At 38.2% G+C, this 18,468-nt stretch overlaps 1 protein-coding gene across 1 annotated transcript in view; it reads right to left on the minus strand.

Annotated features, from left to right (window-relative positions):
- The window catches only part of CHL1 (cell adhesion molecule L1 like), an 88,892-nt gene that overhangs the window by 18,204 nt on the left and 52,220 nt on the right, over positions 1 to 18,468 (minus strand). Inside the window, exons 12-19 of the mRNA XM_032210596.1 lie at positions 17,949 to 18,100; positions 16,334 to 16,499; positions 14,277 to 14,401; positions 8,638 to 8,739; positions 8,234 to 8,431; positions 6,090 to 6,160; positions 2,620 to 2,839; positions 184 to 299 (exon numbers count right to left, since the gene is read on the minus strand). Of these exons, the coding sequence (XP_032066487.1) occupies positions 184 to 299; positions 2,620 to 2,839; positions 6,090 to 6,160; positions 8,234 to 8,431; positions 8,638 to 8,739; positions 14,277 to 14,401; positions 16,334 to 16,499; positions 17,949 to 18,100 (1,150 nt within the window). The remainder of the gene's footprint in view (positions 1 to 183; positions 300 to 2,619; positions 2,840 to 6,089; positions 6,161 to 8,233; positions 8,432 to 8,637; positions 8,740 to 14,276; positions 14,402 to 16,333; positions 16,500 to 17,948; positions 18,101 to 18,468) is intronic.

Consider the following 18,468-nt stretch of genomic DNA (forward strand, 5'->3'; position numbering starts at 1 on the left):
CCCATACATAACCTAGCCAAAGTTTAATATTATATAAACAGGCTTGCATTTTGTAGAAAGGTGTCTTCTAGTTCTTTTGCTGATCTGCTTAAACTGATGTTCAAACACCAGCCTTCTACAAAAGTGTATTAGTAATTCAAGGGTCAAGGTCAACTGTGGGTAAGCAGGGAGAACAACATCTACCTTATATCCTCTAAGATGTCCACGAACCCGATCTTTTGGAATTGTGGACCAGATGACTTTCGCCAGACTGCTATTGAGGACTTGCACAATTACGTTTGAAGGAGCTGCTTCGGGAACTGAACACAGAGGAAGAAAACATTTATACGACATCCTATATTCAGCAGACAGTAGTAGCGTTTTACTTTGTGTTTATATGAACTGTAAGTTTAGTGTAACATTCAACCATCCTCAATCTCAGAGGATCTCTTTTGGAAGTGAATGAGAGTTAATGAACTAGAATTTAAAACAGTACTCCAGGCAATTCTGAGATGACAGATATGGCATCTTCCTCACACTTCATTAGCACATTAATAAATGGAGCAGGGACTCCTCTGAGTTTAGATTTAGGCTCGTGACAGCCATTTGATAACCTGGATTTAAAATGATGAGGCAGTATAATGAAAAGCCACACATATAATCATATGTCAGTAATAGTAGTGTGATATATCTGATAGCATCTCACCTAAGCCTTAATCTATGGGCATCTATTTGAGCTAGGCGCATTAAGCTGGGATTTACTCCAATTGAAGTTAGTGGGACATAGCTTGGAACAAATTCAAACAGAATTGGGCTTTATGAACTATAAATAGGACTGCAACAAGAAATCCAGGTCTAGAATTCAAGTCAGCCAATTCTTGTCTCTTCCAGTCCCTTTCTTTGCCAGTTGCTAATCAGATGTATGTATTTTCTAAGCGGGTACAGTCATTCTCAGGATCCTGTATATTTCTTGTTTCTCACTATTGCCCATACTCTTGAAAATAGCAAGGTCATTAATATTGTGTTTTAATATGTTCACCCTTTTATAAGACCGCATTAGGCTAGAAAGTGGGAGTCTGTGAGTTCAAGTCCCACCTCAGCCACGAAAGCCAGCTGGGTAAATTTGGGCTAGTCATTCTCTGTCAGCCTAGCCCATCTCACAGAGTTGTTGTTGTTGTGGGGAAAATAGGAGGAGCAGGGGGGTGGGTGGATATGTTTGTTGCCTTGAATTATTTCTAAAAATTAATACAAATAAAGAAAAGAAATGAAAATAAATGAAAATGCTGTAGAAACATCTTTCAGGTTTTTGGTTGCATATTAATTTAATTTCCTTACAGCCATCTTCCTTTATTTCTTATGATGGAAAGAGAAGAAGGCAGGCATTTTTTATATCTGGAAAATCCTTGGTAGGTAATCTATGTTACAATATCTAATGTTATTTCTCTGAGTCAGTCTATGACATTGTATGAGATATCTTACATATATCAGTGGTGGGTTCTGGATTTCATTGCAACTGATATGGTGAAATGGGGCCCGGCGTCCTCCACATGAATGCGCACAGTGCATGTGCACATGCGCACAGCACACACATGCGTCCTTACCTCCTGAAATGCTCCGTGATGCTCTAGCTGCTTGGCAGAGCATTGCACAGGCGCCGTATGCTCCATGTGCATGCACGGAAACGCCAAAGAGCTCAAATACCAGTAAGGAGTGGGGCTGGTGGGCCTTCTGGATCACTGTACAGAATGTTACCCGGTGCTCCCGGCAGGCACTGGTATGTCCGTACCAAGGTGTACTGGTTGTAATCCACCAGATATATACCTTCAGGTTCTTTGCCATTTCGTCCAGCTCTTGCAGGGGTATAGGTGATTATGTGCATTGGTGTATGCACAATGAAAGGAGAATAAAATTGTAAACATTTTGCCTGCCAATAATGTCAATTGACAGTTTTACAACAGGCTAGACAAGTTCATAGTTAATAAGGATATACTGATACTGAGGACAATTCACTATCTATTGAGCTTGGGCAATGTGTGCTAAGTGGTTGCTGATAACAGTAGTAGAAGAAATTTCAGCTTCCAGTCTAGCTTTGTGAGCTCTCAAATACATCTAGTTGACCATTGAATGACCCAGAATGCTTCCAAAAGTGCTTTTTCAAGAGGCAACTGGACTTTCTTGTTTATCTTTAAAGATGTTTTGTTTCACATCTTGGATGAGAAGATGAAATCCAAGATGAGAACCACAACGCCTTCCAAGAAGAACCAGAAAGTCCAGTTGCCTTTTGAAAAAGGACCTTTCGGACAACCAAGACCTGTATGACTGAGAATTTCCATAGACAGATCCAGAATACTCTATTAGATGGGCCTAATTCCTGCCTTATAAGGTCTCTTGTTATGCTTTATGTTCCAAAGATCAATGTCTGGCAGTTCTGATGATAAACCCAGAAAAATCAGGATTTTAAACAACTCCCCAAGGTTACTAATATTATCAGAGTTCTGATCCGTGAAAATGTACTGTAGCAGAATATGTATCTATAATACAATATCCACCAGTCAGATCACTTTTAAGCACCTTTGAGTTTGAAAAACCATATACAGTAGATGAGATTGTTTGTATCTCTCCCCACCTCCCATTACTTACTGTCCTCACTTGAGTATCCAGTTACTATATTAGGTTCAGGGCCAGATCCATACTTGTTCACTGCCTGGACTTTGATATCATAAGGCACAAAAGTAGGGGTGTTCTGCAATACTAGAAAATGTTTTTGCACTGTTTCTTCTTCCCATTCATTGGTATCCTGCTGTTTCCAGTTTACTTTGTATTCCAGACCAGGTCCATTATGCTCCATGGGCTTTAGTGGCTGCAAATAAAGTCAAAATTAGAGCAATTAAATAGTGAGATGACTTGCCTCCAGAGGTGGTGGGTGCTCCAACCCTGGACGGTTTTAAGAAGAGACTGGACAGCCACTTGTATGAAATGGCATAGGGTTTTGTGATTGAGCAGGAGATTCCACCTCTGTTATTCTTTTAAAATGAATCAGCTATTGCAACACCTCCAAGATTCCTTCCAACTAGGAGTGAAATCCACTTATCTTTGTTACCAGTTCGGTAGCAATGTGAGCATGCACCTTGACCTTCCACACATGCGCAGAGCGCGTTTGCAAAGGCAAGCAAACAGTGGGGCACACAATCAAGATTATAAATTACGTATCACAGCTGATCGTCGGAAAAACCGGCTTACCTGAATCAGTAGCATTTTTTTTTACTACCGGTTCAGGAGAATGGGTAGTATTTTTACTATCAGTTCGGGTGAACCGGTAGTATTTCACCCCTGCTTCCAATTCTGCTATTCTGTTAAAATGAATCAGATATTGCAACACCAATACTACCAACAGCACAATTCTTCAAGGAAGAAACCTTAACTTATATTACAAAACTGACTGTAAATAGGTTACCTGTGTGCAGTTAATTATGTCAAAATAGGTGGGAGATTGGTGAATGACACCCCATCTTTTTAAATGCATAATGTACTTAATGCACATATGCAAATGGAGCAGGACTGAAATCACCTCGTTACAACTACATTGTCCAGATACCCATGGACACCTATAAGTCTTGAAAAATCTATAAAGCAATTTAGGGGAAAAAAACCAATATTCATCTTTCTATATATCAAAGAACAAAATGTAATTAATTTCTCACTTTCCTAAATTTTTCCAAAAGTGAAACTAGAAAAGGGATACTGTAATCAGGCAAATGCATTTATTTATCTATATGCTGCCCATCTCGCTATCCAAAGCCTATCAGTGTTTGTTTGGCTTACTCAATAAATCGCAAAGTACAATTATGATATTACTGTTATTTAATATAGTGGACTCTGGATGGTTTATAAAATATAATACAAATGTAAACAATTAAAAACACAAAGAGAATGAAATAAGACAGCAGCCATTTAAATAAAGCATTCCAGCCTCTCCTTCTCCAACACAATAACCCCAGGCTTTTACCAACTCTTTGGAACTTTATGAATAAACAACATTGTAACTTCATTCAGGAAATTCAGGAAAATACCAAACTAAGCAGGGGTGGGCTGCTGGGGGTTCGCACAGGTTCGGACGATCCTCTAGCTAGGATTCTATCCAGTTCAGCGAACCCCCAAATGCCACCACTTGTTGGCCACGCCGCCCTGCACCTCCTCTCCCAACCCACCTCACCGGTGAGTTTCCACGTGGCCCATTTATCAGGTCAAGTGCAGGGCCCACACGGAGGCTCGAGGAAGAGGGAAAATGGGCCTACCGGAAGTTCCAGAAGTCTGGAAACTGGCTTGTTTCTGGCTTCCAGAGGGCCTCCGGAGCCCAGGGGAAGTAGTTTTTCCCCTTCCAGAGACTCGAGGAAAGCCTCTGGAGCCTGGGAAGGAAGACCCCCCCCCCTGCCATGATGCAGGAGACAGACTAGGGCATGCTGATCATGGCCATGCCCATCCAGCAATGGGCAGGGTGGCCGTGGGATTTGGTGCAATTTTTGAATCCCACCCCTGAAACTAAAACAATAAATGCAAAATAGCTCACCTTGTTTTGAAATTCATAGGCTCGAAGGCATGTACCTGGCTGATAGGACAGCCCAGGAACCATAATAATGATGCACACCATTATGCACTATATTATGAATTGTATTTTTAAATGTTCAGCCAGGGATTGTTATATTTAATGAGGCATTATGTAAAATTATTATTGGGGGAAGAGAAAATCCAAAGCAGCATTCTTTTCTCTTATTCTTAGTGACCTCAGATAATTTTAAGAGAAATTTACAATTTATAATTGTTGGCCAGAAAATAATAACAAACAAAAGGCAAGGTAGAATTTTAGCATGAATTTTAAAATGTGACAATTTCATATTTTACCCTCACTACACTATCAAAACATTTCCTTTAATCATAATTTACCGTATTTTTCGGAGTATAAGACGCATCAAGGTTTTGAAGAGGCAAATTAAAAAAAAAAGTAGGTAGGTAGATAGTGGGATAGAGAGGGAGAGAAAGAGAGAGAAATACAATACATAGGTAGGTAGGGAGAGAGTAGTTAGGTAGGTAGGTAGATAAAGGGATAGCGAGAAATAGAGAGAGATAGAGAAATACAGTAGGAAGGTAGGGAGAGAGAGGGTGTAGGTAGGTAGATAGGTAGGTAGGTAGAAGGATAGAGAGCGAGAAATAGAAAGAGATAGATAGAGAGAAATATAGTAAATAGATAGAGAGATAGAGAGTGTGTGTGTGTGTAGGTTGGTAGATAGAGGGAAAGAGAGAGAGAAATAGAGAGAGATAGAGAGAAATACAATACATAGGTAGGGGGAGAATGAGAGTAGGTAGGTACGTAGGTAGATAGAGGGGGGAGAGAGAGAAATACAGTCGATAGATAGGGAGAGAGAGAGAAAGTAGTTAGGTAGGTAGATGTTTTCAGGTGTATTTATCCATGTGCTGGAGAAGGAAATCACTGACAATGTGCAGCACCTAAGACTTTGTTTCTACTGGCACAGCATTTGCTCAATGTAATTCTTATCTCATTCCCTTTCCAAAAGGGGAAAAAAAGTTTTTGCACTCTGCAAACCTCACAAAAACGGCTAGGTTTTCATGAAATAGGGCCTTTTTTTAAAAGGCATGAATAGTCTTGGGGGGGTTGCAGAGTGCTCCTGGGGGGGGGAATGAGCAAAAATGGCCCCTTTTGCAAAAATGGGCTCGTTTTTGTAAAAATAAATGCATTCATAGCCTTATGGGGGCTTATAATGTGCTGCTGGGGGTTGGGGGGCGGGCAAATGGCCAATTGTTGCTCATTTTGCCCTCCCCAGCACCCAGAAGCTCTCTGAAAGCCTCCATAAGGGTATGCACAGTTATTTTGGTGAAAGGGGTGGGGCTTTGGGAGGCAAAAATGCTGTAATCGATGTATAAGACGCACCCAGATTTTCAGTTTCTTATTTGAGGCAAAAAGGTGCGTTTTAAACTCCGAAAAATACAGTATATATTCCGTCAAATGCTACCCCATTGAGCACACTGGAGCTTATTCAAAATTTGTGTGACGTATTACAACAAATGGGTCCATAATATTTATATAAAGTTGTTACCTCCCACGTCATGTTCATTTCATGTGGTTTGGAAGCTTCAATTCTAATGTTTTCTGGGTTCTTGTCTGGAGCTGCAATGTAGGAATAATTCAATTAACCAATTTTTATTTAATATCCCTATTACAAATATATCCAAGAACAGTGCAATATTTAAGATGACGCTGTCAAAATGTAGATTTAAAAACAAAACAGACAAAAGGGAATAAATAAAGCAGGGACATATAGCTGAACATTATCAAGGATAAAAAGCTATATGTTCTTGTTTTATTTATTGTGTTTATGATGCATCGTAACTGATTTGATAACTCCAGTGAAAACTAATCTTGAAGATTGCCTTCCCTCTTATATTTGTGGCAAACAAGCATACCATGTTCAGAATTGGACAGGGATAGGAGAAAAATTAAATTAATAACTAAAATTAATTGCCTTTAAAATGCTGGCAATCTTAAAAGAGAAGGGGAGAAATATGATAGAGATAGAGATATTCCTTATTCAAGTGATTCTTCAACATGTTTACTTGTATACCTTCCCCAAATATAGATAGATAGATAGATAGATAGATAGATAGATAGATAGATAGATAGATAGCTATAGCTATAGCTATAGCTATAGCTATAGCTATAGCTATAGCTATAGCTATAGATATAGATATAGATATAGATATAGATATAGATATAGATATATTTTTCACGGGTGTAGGTATGCTGGTCTTGTTGTATTCGGGTCTTTTCCCGTGTAAGATTGCAATCTTACACGGGAAAAGATCCGAATATAAGACCAGCATATTCTGAAAAAGGCAGTGGAAAGAAAAAAAAAACCATGCAAACAATATGGATTTAGTCATTTTCATTAAAATGATAGGATTAGAACAAAATAGTAATTTTCACAAAGCAGCAGATGTTAATAGCATTATTATAAAGAGATGGCTGAGTAGGATTGGAAAAACAGAAAGTATATCATTAATGTAAGGCATGGAACTGGAAAGCTGGGAAAATACAAAACCTACAGTAACAATTATCAGGGGAATATAAATCAATAAGCCATTCAAAACATTTGTTTCAACTACTAGTTATTTCATGTTAAAACAAGAGATATTGGCTGACAGGAATTTTTGGGAGACTCGTGATTTTTTTTAAAAAATGTGTTCTGATAAGTCCTATTAATAATCATGCCTATATAAAGAAAGGTGGGACTGAATTTGAAAAATATCACATTAAATCTTGCAGGAAGTTTAAGCTAATTGAGCATTCTATTCATAACAACCTAGGAAAGCAGATCTTTGTGTATATAAAACAAAAGTCTCAAGTGGAGATTAAAATAAATTATGTCACAATCCTAATGGAAATGATTTTTTAGTATGATTTGCTTCTTCAGGTTCATAGCAGGATGAATAGTAGCAGGAATTAGCAATAACTAGGAATTGTCTTTTTTCTAGAAAAAGGATAACTCACTCACTTTCTAAAGAATTCACCTTTCTCTAAACTTTAAAAATTGTACCAAATTTACTGTGGTTGGATATGTAGTCTATAAAATCCCAAAGGTGATTTTTCAAGAAGCAGCTGGACTTTCTTTGTTTTTCCTTGAAGACATTTCGCTTCTCATCCAAGAAGCTTCTTCAGTTCTGATTAAAGTTTCTCGGATAAGAGGCGGAAGATCTTCAAGGAAAAACAAAGACAGTCCAGTTGTTTTTTGAAAAGACGCTTTTGGGACAACCTGAATGACTGAGAATATCCATAGATATCTAGTCTATAAAATGTTTCCTACTGCTTTCTAGAATAATTGTGTTTTACATGAAATCCTTCCTTAGATCACCTGGAACGACTAGTTTTTCATTTGTACTTACCTGAGTGACCCATTTTAATGCTCTCTCCAGATCAATTATAACTTTTTCCAAAAATGACAACCAGAATTTTTTTAAAAAAATCAAACACATTCAACCCTACATTCATAAATAAGAAAATAAAAAAGTTTCAAAGATTATAACCAAGGTTATAATCTTCTATTTAACTTACCCCCTCCCCAATCAAACTTTCAAATGCAGGATAACCATCCTGATAATATATTAGGTGTATTACATATCAGTGTACCTTCTTCCCCATTTGCAGTCTATAATTATGCACAAAAAAGCAATTAACAATACATACCAGCTGGAGGTGTCTCATATCGTTCTGATGGTTCGCTGGGCTTACTTCTCCCAACTGCATTGACAGATATAACACGGAACTGGTAATTTACATAAGGGATCAGTGGTAAAACAACCATAGTATCATTTCCTGGAAGCCTAATTAATTCCTGCCACTTTCCAGGTGCCCATCGGTTTTCTTCAAATTCCACAATGGATTCTAGAAAGGACAAGGAGAAAAAAAATTAAAGAAGCAAACTATCCTGGAGCCATGTAGATGAGAACCAAAAAAGATGATTAACAACAAAGACCTTCAACTACAAATTAATTCAGTGGTGCTTTCATTTAGGATATATGGTTAATTCAAGGCTAATTATTTACTGTCACTTTATAAAAGCCAGACAGTAGCAGAAAAATCCTTCTTACCATTAATTGGGCTATTATTAATGCTTCCAGGACTCCAAGATAATCTAATATTTTTTGCCTGCTTTTCAGAAAGTTGTAGGTCCCCTGGTGGGTCAGGGACATCTATAAAATAGGAAACAAATGCAAGAATGACTTTTAACTACAGTATGCAATTTTGAACTTAGCAAACCATAATAATATTTATCAATCAAGTTCTGTGCAACCCAGAAGGTTGCGCTAAAGTTGAAAAACAATTCAAGAAATTAAAATCTGACATAACTGATAGAAGTATTAAAGTTAACTCCTGGCTTCACAGGTCTGTAACAGACCTAAGAATCAGAGGAAATTAAAGGATTCGAGTAGAAGATCTCCAAGATCCCTTCCAGTCCTCATTTCATAGTCCTATAACTTGTTGTTGTTAGTTGCAAAGTAGTATCAGTATCTGACGCATCGTGATCCCATGGACAACGTTCCTCCAGGCCTTCCTGTCCTCTACCATCCTCTGGAGTCCATTTAAGCTCACACCTACTGCTTCGGTGACTCCATCCAACCATCTCATTCTCTGTCATCCTTTTCTTCTTTTGCCCTCAATCTTTTCCAGCATTAGGCTCTTCTCCAGTGATACCTATAACTAACTTATCATTAAGAACCAGAAGAAATCAGTACCTCCAGGACCTCCAAGGCCCCTTCTAGCACTATGATTCAAAATAGCATGATTAGTGTTAGATTTAGGTTGTCTGCTCTTAGATTGACAGAGACAGTGGAACAGAGGCTTTATAAGCAGGAGAGCTTGTATTCCCAAGGAAGAAATGAAAGTAAAAAGATAAAAGTCTAAAATACTTAGACTTACTTGATTAAAGCTATCTAAAAGTAGTTATATCTCAGCAGTCCTCTTTTGCTGATTCTCTTTACCCAGCTGGGGTTCCACTAAGTACAGTTAACAGAAAATGGGGTCAACTTTAGGATACAAAGGAAATTTGTCCAATGAAGGGCAGAGAGACTATATGCTTCACCAGTCAAGAAATTACCAAGTAAACAAATTGAGGTTGGATCAAGTCTTGTAAGGCTAAAAAAAAGTAGCAGAAGATTCAAATAGCTAGAATGAATTCAATTCAGGAGTAAGTGGGCAGAAGTTAGAAAACCTCTAACATCCCCTAGCTGTTACTATGGTGGGGTGCAGGTGGCATTTGGCTCATCTAAATATATGCTATGTTTTTGTAACTGATTGGTTAGCCTATTATGTATAAATAAATGAATTGCTAGCTCTTAGCAAGACTTTCTACAAGAAAAAAGAAGATTCATCCCACAAAGTTGAATAACTTGGGCTTACATCATGCTATCTGTCAAACTTTACGGATGCTGTTTTTTACTACCAGTGGTAAAGTAGTAAGGTTGTTCACAATTACTGCCACTAGGTTTGTCTTTACTACTTATTAAAGCCCTGGCACTAGGTTTGATTTAGAATGAACCAGGGGTATGATTCAAAAAGTTCAGCAATGGGTTCTCTGACTGTTTGCTGGCTGGGTGTGGCCAGTGAAGTGCGGTGAAGATGAGGAAGAGTGAGGCAGCAGCGATGGCTCCTCAGGGATGGTGACAGAAGGGGCTCCGGATGCCTGAACCATCCCCCGCCCGTCTTCCGGGACTTGCCCAGCCTGGCACACGTCACTTTAAAGTGCATGCCGCTGCCCCATCCCTGGCCATACAGCGGGATCTGCTTTATGGCCGGAAGGCACGCCAGCACTTTAAAGTGCATGCTGCCACCCCGGCCATACAGCGGGCTGTATGGCCAGGCCTGGGGCGGCGACATGCAGTTTAAAGTGCCAGGGCGCTTCTCGGCCATAAAGCAGGACATGTTTCACTCTATGGCGGAGCACGGCGGCATGCACTTTAAAGTGTCGGCGTGCCTTCTGGCCATTCAGCAGGTCCTGCTGAATGGCCAGAAGGCACACCGGCACTTTAAAGTGCATGCCGCCGTGCCCCACCATAGAGCGAAATATGTCCTGCTTTATGGCCGGGAGGCGGGCTGGCACTTTAAGCTGCATGCCGCCACCCCGGCCATACAACGGGACCCGTTGTATGGTCGGAAGCCGGCGTGTCCCGTTCTATGGCGTGGCGGCATGGCTTTAAAAAATAAAAAAAATAAAAAGTGCCAGCACTCGCACCAGCAGAGGCGGGTAAAACACACACACACACACAAACAAAATTACTTATAATAAAACAAATTACAATTACTTACAAATAATTTTGAATTCCTCCCTCCTGCCCCCTCCCTCCGACCCACATACCTTTTCCAGCTGTGTAAGAGGATTTCAACTCTCCTCTTGTCCATCACAATGAAAATGTAAAAAGAAAAAGGCAAGAGCTGCTCTAGCCAGGCTAGGATAGTTGCTGCTAGAGTCACCACGTGGATGACTCTGCTTAACTGTTTAAAAAAAGCCGCTAAACAAAGTGCCCTCTGCAGGAGGAGGCGAGAGAACCACGTGCCTCCTTTGCATAAGGAATTTTTCACCTTTTAACCCTTGCTTAACTCTGCTCAAGTAATCATAAAGCTAGAGTAAAGGAGGCCCGTTGTTCTCTCGCCTCCCCTGCAGTTAAGCACTAACCAGAGTCATCCACTGTGACTCTGGCAGCAACTACCTCTGCCTTTTTCCTTTTAATTTTGTTTTTCTTTTCATCATGACAGTGAGGCCCTGCCTCCCCTGACTGCACATCACTGGGTGTGGCCATGGTGCATGTGGCCTAGTCGGCCTCCTGCACCATGGTGGTGTGTGTATGTTGCATTCCGGCTTCCAGAACTTCCAGGAGGCCCAATTTTCTTCCTCCCTGAACCTCTTTGTGGGCCCTGCACTTACCTCGCATCCAAAATGGGCCACGTGGAAACTCCTGGGAGGGGTGGGGTGGGAGGGGTCATCCAGGGGTAGGATTTGGAGGTTCTCCAAGCTGGCCATAATATTAGCTACAGATTCTCCTGAACCTATTGGCAAACCCATAGCAGCCCACCCCTGGAATAAACTTCAAAAGGTTCATCTTGACCAGTTCATCTTAAGAAATTCAGAGAAGCTAGCTTCTCAAACTCAGAAGAAGCTGTGCTTTAAAAAAGTAGCTACATCTTTTTTTCAGAAGAAACCACACAAACCATCAGAAAAGAAAAGCACTTGACAGCAGGGGCAGAAGAGCACAATTCCCAATATTTGCAGGTGACATATCGCTTGGTCAGACTGGATTGCTTCCTCTTCCAACATGCATTTGTCTTTCATATGAAAATACAGCACAAATCATGGAGCCATTTATGATATTATTGGCTGTACGCATAGCTTTTTATGTTTCCCAATATTGTAGCAAGAAGAAGTCTGACTCTCAGAAAAATCTGTCTGATGTTCTTTATCCTTACATCAAAATAACATACGTAATTGTAGAAACAGGTGCATTTATCTAGAAAGCTGCAAATGGGAACTGCAGAACAAAATTGTAATAAAAACAGTACACAGTAGGGATCAGTTTTGAAAATTCACTTCTGATGATTGTTGGGCTATTTAGAGCACTGGGGAGCCATAGAATGAGATAATTTCAAATAAACTTCTAGTTTTAAGGTGAAGGGATAAGAGTTTCTTTTTTCAGGCTCAATACCTGAAGGTAAAAGGAAAAGCAAAAAATATTTCTATTCTTGTGGTAATTTTAATGTAATTTGTTTTAATGTATGACATATTTCTTTCTGTTCCAATGGAGAAAATATATATTTCTGCTGTAATAGCTAGAAATGTGCCTAACAAAGGTCAAATTTTATTTCTTGTCTCAGCCACAATGGGATTCTTAAGCAACTGTCCTAGTAACAGGAAAAAAATGAAATAGGTGTAGAGAAGAATGCTACATAAATAACTGATTATTAAAGATTGTTAAACATAGACATCCAAGATCTTTAAAAAAAAAACCCAATAAGATATGATTTTCTGCTGAGGCTAAAAAAATAGATACAGGATGTTGAGTCCTGTGATGAAATTGGCAGCTAAGTATGATTTTAATGCAATTCAAGGAAGGTAAAAGGAAAAGACTAATTTCACCCAGCTCAAAATGAATCAAAATTACATGAGGCTTTTTATCAAAATATCTGAAAATGTGTTCAAACTTAATAGAGAATGATGCTTTAACAGCTGGAAAAGCCAGGGTTTCCACGTTCAAGGTAAAATAATTTAAGTTCAGGTTATACTGAGTCATTATAATATTAAATGAGCTATTGGAATTATAGCCAAACAGCTTTGTTTAATATATTTAATTAAGCTATTATTATTTTTTTCTATCTTGCTTCTCCCTGGAGGTCAGCTTTGAACTTAGTGGCATACATTTCATATAACACATTATGTTTAATCAGTTTATACACTGTTTATCTCATGTCAAATATTTGCAATGGGTGTTTGACTTTTTCCATGCTGCATTTGCAATTATTAACTATTATAATTATAATTGTTTGCAATATTTTCTTCATGCTCAATCACCTCCTTAAAATCTCGGTTCCATTGAAAGCCTGATGTCATGCCTCTACTGTGAAGATTCAATTTGTTGAAACTAAGATAGCCTGGGTCTGGTAAATGCCTTGGATCAGCAGTCACCAATTGGTGGACCATGAGAAAATCTTGGTTGTCTGCAGAAAAATGACTTGCATTTTTTATATTGCAGAGGTCCTCAAACTACGCTCCCTTTGCAGATACTAACAATGAACACTTAGGTTGCTGCAGAGAGTCTCTCCCTTCAGGATCTTTTTGTACGATTGGAGGGGGGCAGAAATTCAGACTTGGGGTCTGCTTCAGCCTCCTAGGACTTTGGGTAAAGGCTGGAGGGAAGTGCTGCTAGTGGCAAAGAGCTGAAGGGCCTTTTTCCAGTGGGATTGTATCATGGCCTGGAACTGGCTGACCATCTCATCCCATTGAGCCTCCAGGTGCCGGTACCTAGCCTTGCACTCCTGCAGGTGTTCCCTCTGCTTGAAAATAGTGGTCCCTGGGGTCCAAATGTTTGGTGACACCTGTCTTGGATGATGTAATGGCATGTTGGAATGACCTTGGGGGACAAGGGGAAGAGATGCTGCAAAGGAGACAGGAACTCCCAATGGCTTAACCACCAGAAAACAAAATTTAGAAAGCACCCACCCTAGGGATAAAAAAATAAAAAGTGATGGGAAAAGTCTGTACTTTCAGATTTTCAAGATTCTGTTAATGTAGCCTCACAATAAATTAGATTTAGCTCACTTAGTCATGTCTCTTGTCTGGTTTATCCTGGAGAGCTGACAGATGGGGTCGTTATGTGCACTGCCTTGAATTACATAACTAAAGAAATATAATTACATCTAGGAACTGGCTAAAAAAATACAGTAAATTCAAAAAATGGAAGTGTTTTAATATCTCTATATATGCAATGCATGTAACCTTGACACCTTCATTACTTTTACCTCCAGTAAAAAAAAGGAGATTTGGAAAAATCTGAAGTTTATGTGAGAACTTAGGGAATTTCACTCTAATGAATCACACTAATATTGTTATTAGGGCCAGAATTGGGAATTGAATCCATTAATTTGCAGAGATGCACTAAGAATGGGCTCCCCCCAAAATCCAAAGGGATTTAAACTGGCAATATTAATTAGTTTGTGAAACAGAAGAACAAAATTCACTTACCCAAGACAATTAGGCGGGATTCATCTGTGGCGCTATCAAGCAATGAAGTTCCTTCACAAGAGTACACCCCCTCATCTTCTGGGCCCACATTTTGTATAACCAATGTATCCCTTTTAATAATTATTCTGTAAGGGAAAATACAAGTTGTACATCTATATACCAGAACTACGTATTTTGCGCTTTCTTGAAACATTTAGATGTTCAGGTTTTGCCTTGTGAAGCAGTCTTTCAATAATCAGTTCATCTTTCATCCAGCTTGCATATTATATATAAATCCAATGTATATGTAGAGGGGGGAGGGGGATGATGAAAAGGAGGAAGAAACTTAGAGAGATATTACCATTGTTACTTACCAAGAGAATTTAAAAGTTTTGCAAAGTGGAATTTGTCAACTTACGTTAATATAGAAATAATACACTGTAATGTAAAACTACAATACAGAACTAATTTTCTATCCCCATAGGTGAGGCAGGCATCCAGTCTCCTAGCCTTTTAAAAATGTGTAAAAACATGGATCTATCCTGTTTGATCCTTGCCTGTAGCTTGCATCAGAGCAAGCAGCCATGGGGCTGGTTAGCACCCTGAAAGCCCTCTCCCTGCCTTTTATTTGATTTTCACACTGATTTTTAATTAACAGAAAAACAGAATAGTAGAATTAAAAGGGACATTGGAGGTCTTCTAGTCCAACCCCATGCTCAAATAAGAGACCTTATATCCTTCTGTACACATGGCTGTCCAATCTCTTCTTAAAAATCTTCTGTGATGGAACACACACAATTTTTGGTGGCAAGTTGTTCCATTGTTTAACTGTTCTTATTTTTAGGTTGGTTGATTAGTTTCCATCCATTGCTTCTTGCCCAACTTTCAGGTATTTTATGGCAAACCCTTAGCTATTGGACCACTGCTATGGTGTCACACCTAGTCCTTCTTTTCACTACACTAGACATATTCAATTTTTTCAATTAGTCCCAACTGTGCTTTTTCAAGAACCATCTGGAGTTTCTGATTTTTCTTTGAGGACATTTCACTTTTCATCCAATAAGTTTCCTCACAATATAAATAATTCCTGAATATTGTAAATAACAGCATTTTAAAAGTCAAATGTCAGACATACATGTCAATACTGGAATGATTCTGCAGTTCTTTCACATACACAAGATATGTAAGCTCATACATCATTTGCACAGAAGTATATACTTTTATCTATGATAGACTACACAAAATGGTTATAAAATGGAGTAGAATTTCCTTTTAAAAACAGTTTTGGTGGAGAACTTTCATAGAATTATTTTTATTTCAAGGAACACGAATGGCTGCCAACTGAGAATCTTTAAAAAAAAATTAAATAATTTTTTCAAATGTAATATTTTTAAAAATGTATAATATAATTTAATTTCCTGATAATCAAGACATGTAACTTTTAAACTTTTTGATTTTCCCAAATTCTCAAATTTCCACTTTGATATATGAATTCTAAAATTTCACCACTAGAGGTCCTTCTAGGATCGCAAAGGAAATTCCTATTCTATTCCAGAACTAAAAGTTACTTTAAAGTATTAAAACACCCCCCACCCTCCCCACCCCCAAAAAAGTGGGGGGTGTTACTGGTATATCAAGGTCTTCCATTATTATCACTATTTCTAATCTTCATGCTGAAGGGAAAATATTTTATTTTTTCCTCATTAAAATTGAGTGTTTCTTATTCTTATTAAGTTCTCTGTTAGATCTGAAATAAATGAAAGCTCTTTTGGTTTTGAAATACATATTTTATTGTTTGTATAATACTTTACAAGGTTATACCTCCCTTATTATTTTTACACTAACATCTATGAACTTCAATGTGTATTTGGTATTTTCTAAAGAAACCAAATGAACATCATCCTTCCATTAGCAATACTATCAGCAAATAAGACTTAAACATATTTGCTTTTAATTATGTATCTTTCTAAAAATAAAAGTGACTTACTATTGGGCCCTGCTCATAAGATACAATATTATTTCTGTGAAATGCAAGTTTATTAAAAGAAAAGAATAAAGACAAAGCATTCTCTTCTTACCTTCCATCCTCAGTGTCATTCATCTCCAGTTCCTCTCCATCCTTTTTCCAAGAAATTTTAAACTGATGTTTCAAATGTGGGTCACATTCAGAATGACATTTCAATAAAACTGAATGTGATTTCAAAACTTGTGGATTCTTAGGTATAATTGAAATTTTGGTAGCATCTAAGAAATTGAGAAAAAAAAGAGTGCATGGCCATATATCATTTTCTTGTAAAATTACATTTCAATGGCAAAACATATAGTAGCAGGTTCTTTTGAAAACTGATTTACAAGGTTTGTCTTATTTTTTCCTATACATAAGCAATATTTATTGAAATTTATATAACATAAATTATTATAATTATAATGAACTATTAATCTGGTTTTTAATGTGAGAGAATACCCATTTTTTAAAATATATGTTGTTAAATGTATTTTGCTTTACCAAAATATAAGTTGTGCATTTAACAAAATTGTCAGGCCTGGAAGCCATCTTTTGCATTGGGCCTTCAGTCCTGCCAAATTTATTGCTGTGGGAAACTGGGAGGGGGATTATATGGAGTGGGGTAGATATAGTCAAAATAACATTTCTTTCTCAGAGAGTCAAGGAGATCTTGCCTTGCACTTGGAGTGGTGTACTGGGAGGCAACTTCAGTTGGGGTGGTGTTTGATTGGACCATGTGATGGACATGTGGATGCTGGGTAGGGACTTGAGCTTCCATTTGGGTGGGAAAAACCTGGAAAATTTCAGATTTGGGTTTTCCCAAATGTGCCAATATGACATCTCTAATAAAATGGAACTTTGAGGAATCTCTAGCCTCTGAGACTTCTTTCATTGGGGGTGTTACTTGGAACCAGGACAAAAATATTATTGGAAGACAGTACACACATTTCCAAATGCTTTTTACGATACATTGACACTTCCACATGGTAAGGTACCTGTATGCAGAAAAATTAATCATCTTCATCATTATCACTATAGATATACAAAGGACACAATTAATTAAAAAATTAAAATGATGATAAAGAGTTGTAAATAACGAACAAGTTATAACTCCATTCAACTTCAGCAAAACTCTTTCTCCCCTCTACTTTTTACCAGGTGCCTAAGGGGCTCATTACAGTTATGATTCCTGGCCATCTTAATCATTTGAGATGGATGTGTAAATCAATAAATAAGAATGTTTATAGTTCAGGGTTAAAATGAGGGGTCCTTCATCAGTAGCACTAGCACTGATGATGTTACCTAGTTTGGGTAATGAAACGTCTGCAAGAAAACAAGCAAGCTCAGAGAGATTCAACCTGGAAATAAGGAGAAATTTTCTGACAGTGAAGGCAATCAATTAGTAGAACAGCTTTGCCTTTAGAAGTTGTGGGACCTTCATCACTGGAAGCTTTCAAGAAAAGACTGGACTGCCATCTGTCAGAAAGGGTGTAGGGTCTCCTGCATGGGCGGGATTGGACTAGATGTCCTTCAAGATCCCTTCCAACTCTGTTAATCTGTTACATCATATGTGTAAATGGCAAAAATCCATTCTTATTCCTGCCCTTGCAGCCAAGTGTAAATGTTTTATTGCATGCAATAAAATTAACTGACTCTTTAACTATTGTTTATGTTCATATTTATATCACCTCTGACAGTGAGAGTAGCAGTGATGGCACGCTTCCCAACAGAATTTTTCACCAGGCAGGTATAAAATCCAGCATCTTCCTTCCGTGTTTCTCTAATCTCCAGGGTTCCATTTTGATCCACCTCAAGAAGTTGCATGCTGTCATCTTTAGTCCTAGCAAGGAATTTGCAATCAGAAGTATGCCTTTATTACTTATTTATAAACATCATTTTTAAACTTTCCTTTAACAGTAAATCATCCGACAGAGAAAGAAATCCTGGAACAAGCCATGTTGGAAACACAGCCTATAAAAAAACAGATACCATAGAAAAAACAGGCATAGGATTGAGAAATAATTTAACAGCACTAACCCAGAAGCAGAAAGACCGATTTCCAAGATCAAAAGTGTTCTGTGGTATCTTTTTCAAACTGTTTTATAGAAAAGTTATTTTCAATCCTGTTGTTAGTGGCTAGAGGGAAGTAATGGCAAGCTAGTTTTAATTTGACAGGTGAAGAGAAAATATAGCAAAACAAAGATATTG

Source organism: Thamnophis elegans, chromosome 2 (assembly GCF_009769535.1).
Source record: "Thamnophis elegans isolate rThaEle1 chromosome 2, rThaEle1.pri, whole genome shotgun sequence".
Taxonomy (NCBI): Eukaryota; Metazoa; Chordata; class Lepidosauria; order Squamata; family Colubridae; genus Thamnophis; species Thamnophis elegans.